The sequence below is a fragment of the Phalaenopsis equestris genome, unplaced genomic scaffold (genome assembly GCF_001263595.1).
Source record: "Phalaenopsis equestris unplaced genomic scaffold, ASM126359v1 Scaffold000030, whole genome shotgun sequence".
In the NCBI taxonomy this organism is placed as follows: Eukaryota; Viridiplantae; Streptophyta; class Magnoliopsida; order Asparagales; family Orchidaceae; genus Phalaenopsis; species Phalaenopsis equestris.
Genome location: NW_018164472.1, coordinates 1031091 through 1038535, shown reverse-complemented (window position 1 = coordinate 1038535; position 7445 = coordinate 1031091). Strand labels below are relative to the sequence as shown.

General features: G+C 33.1%; 1 protein-coding gene across 1 annotated transcript in view; it reads right to left on the bottom strand.

The window, feature by feature from the left end:
* Nucleotides 1-3369, bottom strand: part of LOC110018647 (ubiquitin-activating enzyme E1 1-like) — a 17672-nt gene extending 14303 nt beyond the window's left edge. The window contains 2 exon segments of the mRNA XM_020716014.1: nucleotides 477-694; nucleotides 2804-3369. Coding sequence (XP_020571673.1) covers nucleotides 477-694; nucleotides 2804-3104 — 519 coding nt within the window. The 5' untranslated portion in view covers nucleotides 3105-3369.
* Nucleotides 3370-7445: the final 4076 nt, after the last annotated feature.

Sequence of the window (7445 nt, the reverse complement as noted above, 5' to 3'; positions counted from 1 at the left end):
GTCCTTTTCATTCATTTTTTTTTTCTTTTCTTTTTTCTCTTCTTTATATATATATATATATATATATAAAGATTATTGTTATTGAATTTGATAAGTCTAGGTGGATTCTTTTGTAGCAAATGAGCTATCTAAATATTTAACTTCTATCCAATTTTCTCATCGAATATCTCTTATACCCTAAATTTACATTTATCCAATGGTTATAAATAACTAAATATATTAGGATTTAATGTGGTTTTTCATATTTATGAATTATCCTTAATTTTATGAGTTTTAAATTTTTTCTTTGAGGCTTACACCTTGATCTGCCATGAGGCTTACGCCCTGTCTCACTAAGAAAAAATGCTTCAATTCTCAATTCCGCCTTTTTAAATACTGCATATAAGAAGTTAATTATAAACTAAAAGCTAAAACACTGAAGGTTATGTGAAATTGGTAGATGTAATGCAATCAATAGTATTGAGATAAGAAAAAACCTGAAAATATGAAAGTTGTTCCTTTGACAAAGCACCGGTTATGGTTGATAGTATAACTGTGTTATTTAGCTCTTTTAGCTTTTGAACAGAAGCTGTAGCTCGGTTTTTTCCAACATCACCTTCAGATAAAAAGAAATTACTAGATAAATCCCATAACTCCACGTTGCCTTCATCATGCAAGGTGATAGATTTAACACCTGCAAGGACAAGGTTTTTTGCTGCAAGAAGAAAATGAAAACAAAAATAAGTATTAGGTCATGAGAATTAAAAAGTATTAGAAATAAAATAGTAAGAACAGTTTAGGAAAACTAATAAACAATTAAGGGGTGCATATTTGCGAACATATCATTACCAACAATAAAAACAACAACAAAGTTAGGTTTAATTTACTACAAACCTCACACGGTATTGGAAAAAGGTATGGCCAACGATAGAACCAAAATCGCAAGAACGGTTAAAATAGGAAGAACAAGTGGTAGAACCAAAATATGTTTGAAACTGCCTTTAAACCTTATAAGGTTGAGATCATGTTTTACGGGTTCAAGGCACCCGCCTTGACAAGCCTCACAACGAAGAGCCTAGCAAAGTGCTTTAAGGCTTATGATTTTCCAGCTCAAGAAAGGCTTACACTTGCTTCATTCGAGGTGTGCGCCTTGAGGCTAAACACTTCAAATTAACATTTAATTTAAACATTCAATTTTAAGAAGCTTTTAGATTTAGAGTTTTAACTGGTTTGGAAAAACAGGGTTGTGGTTGAAAGAAAAAGCAAGCATCTGTGAGAGGAGGTAGTCGTGTGCTAGTGAGTAATCACATGCTAGCAGGAGTTAAATTTTTTAGAGCAGAGTCGAAGGAATTGCGTGCAAGCAGGAGTTGCGTAGTGTGCAAATGGGAATTGAGTGCTGGTGATTCATTGCATAGTAAAAAAACACTTGCAAACATGCTTTTGCTTTTGACATCAAGTGCTACAATTAGGCGCTAATTTTTTAAATTTTCTTTTAAGTTCTTTAATTATGTGCAGATTTTTTCATTTTTCTAATTAGTTTTTTTTTTATATATTTTTTATTTTTTAACTATACTCTTAGTTTGATTTTTTTTCTTCTCTTAGCTGAAAGTAAAAAAAGAGGAGATACAAATCTTGATTCTATGACATGTTCAAGGGTGTCATTGAGTGCTTAACTTGATTGTTGTTTCCCTTGAGAATGGAAAGTATTGGATTAAAATTTAAGAGTATGATTTGTTTTATTTTTCTCTATATTGATAGTTTAATAAATATTTTTGAATTATCTATAGTTGTATGCTTTTTTTTTGTAGTTTGAGGCTTGGCCAAGATCCACCTTGAGGGTGCAATGCCTCAATAAGGCAAAACACCACAGTTCCGTAGTTCACCATTTTAAATCTTATTTGGGATGTTTGCAGGAACTCATATATCTATGTGTAGAAATTATCTTATTTAAAGTTAATAAGATAATTTATCTATATAATCTTTTAAGTAGATAGTTTATTTAGAAATTATCTATATAATCTTATATAGATAATTTCTAAATAAAAAGTTAACTTAAAAGTTAACTTATCTTCAACCATATGTAGAAATTATCTATATAATCTTTTAAGTAGATAGTTTATGTGTTGGTTTCAAATACTTCATGATAGTTGAGAGTATATACTAAATACTGCATAACACTAAAGTGATTGGCCTAGATAATATTGAATATGCCTCGAGTTCTTTTAGTTTCTGTAATTATTGTAACAAACAACAAATTTCCTCTTCTACTCGCACAAAAGATGGGTGAAACGCGGCAAAAAATTTCTAAACTTTATAAGTAAAAATAAGTAGCCGTCCAACCTTACTCAAAATCAAGAGAATGCATGTAGTACATCTTTTCATAAGAAAAGATTAACATGTGGGAACTTTGCTAAAGGGAGATGAGTTTGCACACAGAAAAGTACAAGTGGGCATGAAAATTCCAACAAGAAGGCAATACAGATGCATTATATAACATAAAGAATACAGAAGGCAGAAAATCAAGAGTAAATAATTTAACAACAGTGCACCAAAAAACTTCAGTGCAAGATAATACTAACTACGATAATAGGTATGCCATCCACAATATAGAAGTCCTATATACATCAAAAATTGGTCTGAACCAGAACTGTAAGAAGAAAGCTTGGTGCATCCCTGTGATATTACAGCTTCCTTCAATCAGCGAAAGTTAAGCATCATAGCCAATAACGAAACAAATTCCAACAAATCCAGTTAAAGCATTTATTTCGACATAAAAGAAATACAAAGAGAAATGTCTAAAACAAGCTCCATATCTCCCGGTTACCTATTTCCGCGCCCAGGCCTTGGAGACCAGAGACCAGAACACTGGAGGCAAATAGCCGCCGCAAGGTCTCCCTCCCATACACAGCAAGCTGCCGACTATGTAGATCTTCATCGATCTCCATCAAATTTTTCCCGTTGGCTAACTCGTAATCCATCGTTGCCCCGTGATTGTGCTCCTTTGCCCGCACACCCGAAGCTGACGATATCGCGTATTCCTCTCCGCTGTGCTTCTTCAACGCTCCTTCTATCACAGCGCCGTCTTCCTCTATATCAGCTTCACAAACTCTCTTTCCAGTAAGCATATAGAGCCACTGAAAAACCTCAAATCAGAAACAAATACCACCACCCAAACCTAATGCGATCGGCGACGAGCACGAGGATTTCCCGACAACTTCTTGCGTAAACGACGGAGAACGCGAGCACGAGGTAAGGCGAAAGAAGTATTCGTTCTTCGGTTCTGTCGTAGGGTTCGCAATTTCCAAGAAGACAGGTAGAAGAAGAGAGAGCAGGGAGAAACTGGCAGGGGTCAAGGGCCGTTCCACCGCGCCCAGATCTGCCTTGTGTGTCTCGTCGCTGAGATAGTTAAATGATGGCCGAGCCTTTTATAGTTTTTACTTGTAAGCCTTTACCGAATAAGGAAGGTTTCTTGATTCACAATCCAAAAAATTTTCCTATTCATTCTTCGAAAAAAATCGAAAGGATTAATTACACAAACACAATCACAAATGTTGATATTTATAAATTTAACATTTTGGTTTCATTTTTTTTTTAACAATCAAATCGGTCTATTTATTGGTGTCTATACCACGTATAAATCATTGAGAATCTGATAAAAAAAATATATATATATATAGATCAAAGTTTTACTCTTAATTTTAATATTTGAGCGAGGATTTGAAAAAGTGATGAGAGGGGATGATTGATTTATAAATAAAAAAGTTAGATGAGTAAATTTGATTGTTATTTAAGTAAATAGAGTTGTAAACAAGCCGAGCTTGAGCGAGCTCAAGCTTGGCTCGTGTTCGGCTAGTTCGAAATAGCTCATGTTCGAAATCGGCTCGTATTCAAAATCGGCTCGTGAATTGTGTATTCGTGTTCGGCTCGATTAAAATATTCATGTTCGTGTTCGGCTAGTGTTCGGCTCGAAATTGGCTCGTTAAACTTAAATTGAGAAAAATAGATGTAAAGTGTGGGATTCGAACCTGAATCAAATATATACAAAAGAATGCACTAACCACATTGCCACATGAGGTGTTATGATTTAAAATTAGACATAAATATATATAATATATTATTATATAAATAATATATGTAATATATTGTTATATAAATAGCTATATAATTTTTTTATTTCGAGCTAAAACGAGCCGAACACAAGCGAACAAAGAGTTGTTCATGTTCAGCTCGTTTATAATTTGAGCTTTAAAAATTTGTTTGTGTTCGGCTTGTTTACTTAACTAACAAGCCGAACACGAGCTACTTAACGAGCCGAACACGAGCTGTTTGCGAACAACGAGCGTTTTTGACAGCCCTATAAGTAAATATTAAACGTAGATGTTAGTCATGTGAACCAATAAGAATCAAATGATAGGCTATGAAAACCCCCATCCTAAAGTTTTATTAAACCATCCCTCTATCTAACATGCACAAATACACGTAAATAATGGATTGAATGAGCAGAGAAGGAATATACTAAATTTATATATGACTGTGCCATCCTTCTCAAGGTGGCAAAGTGGGAAATTTAAAGCTTCAGAATAAATCAACAAACCAATCATTTGTTTCCATTGCTTTGACAAATTCGTTTCTTCAGCACCTTGCCGCATATTGACAAGAAAGAAGAACAAAGTATATATATAACCTCACAAAAGTTTAATGAATAAAGAAGAGGCATTCACACGGCCGCCACACAATTTTTGTGTATTTACGTTTCTAACGTTTTAAACATTCATGTTTACATCATATCACTGAGATATTTAACATCATATAAGAAAATATCATCATCATTATCTTTTTTTAAAGTAAAATATATATTTTTATGCATTTGTTTATAGCGCCGAGATGTCATATAAGTGTAAATATCAAATTTTAGGGCTAGGATATGTATATATGCATAAGAACTGTACCAACGATAGCAGTTCATCCCACTGTAGGACCACCATGATTTGGTTTCAATATTTCTGATTGCCTCTCATTTCCAACTGCAGTGTGAATATTTTCTATTGCTCTGATATGAAGCTTAGCTAGTAATTCATATTTTTGTGATCCCCACTTCTTGTATTAAGGGACATAAATTTTATAAGACATGCTTATGTTGCATAATCATTTTAACTGGGCTAGACACCGTGTTTTTTTCCTTACAAAAAATTTCATTTTTTGGTATCTTTTGGGAATTTATTTGAACAATTTGTGTGTGATATCTTCGTGTAAAATCATAACAAACAATCATGAATTTTTCTGTAGATCATAAACATGATTTGAACAATTTAATTGTGAATTTTTTTTTTAAATAATTATTTTGTTGGAGCTAAATTCAAATTGAATAATAAACGTTTGAGTTTAAGTTAAACAACGTTTGGCCTCTTAATTTTAAAAAAAAAATCTTACTTAAAGAGTGAACATCACATTTGCATTTTTTTTGTTGCAAGTTAAAGGATATTTATTAAGTAATACTTCTCAATCTCATGCTCAATGCACCAAGGTTACATGTAATGTGCATTTACATGCAACACAGTGGTTGACAGTATTGTTTTACAACGGGAGGTCGTGGGTTCAAATCACACATGACTTTTGAGCTCACTTTTCCAAAAAAAAAACATATGTTTAGCGATGCATATTGAGGCATTTGATATAAAAAATATATATATTTCAACATGTACTTCTCAAACTGGGCTATCCACACTGCAGTGTGAATATTCTTTCAATAGCATTTAAAACTCATTAAAACTTATGCCTGAAAAATGTATTTTTAACTTTAAATATGTTCATATTAATGATGTCTTTGGCATAACTTAGATATCATAGTTTTACATAACAAATAAGAAGATTAAAGTGTTAGATGTACAAATAACAATGAATTTATAAGTATATGTATGTGTAAATCTCACTAATTATTTTCATACACAAACATTCACATTTAGTATCCCCTTTTGCTTCATGTTATTTTTGATGTGCATGGGATTTTCTAAGAAATGCTTATTCAAATTTTGAGAGTCTCATGTTTCATGTGCATCACATAATAAATGTTTCATGCATATTATGTGTTACCAAAAGCACATACCAACTTTTAGGTACTTAATATTAGTATTTAAATGAGGACATGTTCTTGAAAATATTAAATAATAAGGGCATACTAATATTTATTTATTCCATGAAAATATATATTAAACTTAGGGGATTAACATAAATTGAAAAATACTACATCAGTACTCCAATGAGGAGGTGTCACGTGACATTATAATGAGACCATTGCATACGTGACACCTCTTCATTGGAGTTGGAGTACTGATGCAATGCATCAGTACTCCAGAGGTAATATTTTTTCAACATAAATACCACTAATATTTATTTACTTTTCTAGCATTCAACCCTATGATAATTACTTACATAAAATAAAAAACTTTAACATGTTTATTTACATAAAATAAAAATATTTAACATAGCATAAGAAATACAACTAAGATTCATTTTTTTCAAGATAATATATATCATTTCATGTATATATTCTGATACAATTGTGACGTTATAAAGTTAGATAAGTAATTAGCAAAAGTTAGGCATTATATGTTGCATAGTTTGTTTGTAAATTCAACTTAAAAATCAAGCAAATTACATGCCCCATATGCCCCCTTTCATGTTGTGGTATATAGAATAAAATAGAACGATTGACGATGAAGCGAAAAATAGAACGAGAAAATGCACTCCAGAAAACAGTAACACAGCAGAACACAAATTTACGTGGTTCGACAAATTGCCTACGTCCACGGAGTTGCAGAGGATTTTACTACTTGAGGAATATACACCAGTCGATGGTCTCGACTTATAAGAGGGATCTCTCACTTCCTTACTCTCTCTACAACGAGATACACTGAAGAAGATAAACTTACAAGAGAAATAAACACAATTTCTCTTCTATCACAAGCCCCCAAGTAGAAGTTAAGAGAAAACAATCTTCTTCCTTCTACTGCAAGGAACTACTGTTTGCACTTCTCTTCCTCTATCCCCAAGGAAGCCCCAAGAAGAACACAAAAAAGGTCATGTTGAAAACTGAAGGAGAGTCGTGCGATACCTTTCTTCCTATCTACCTAGACGTTGGAACCTGCTGCTTGAGCAAAAAAAGAAAAATGTCGAAGACCCCAGAAGACCTCTCGGTTTCACAAATTAAGAGGCGGGGGGTTGCGACTCTTTGCAAAACAACAAAACTGTTCGCGGGAACAGTTCGGCGGGAGCAGTTCCACGAAACTGTAAGTTCGCGGTCGCGACTTTTTGCGATCGGGAATAGGGAGGCGGGATCGGGCTCCCGCTAACATTCCATCAATTCTCCCTCACCTCCACATTATACATTTCATTATTAATATCTTCAAATCATATAAAACTAATTAATTCCACAAGTAAACTAAACAAAAATAAATAATCTAATTAAT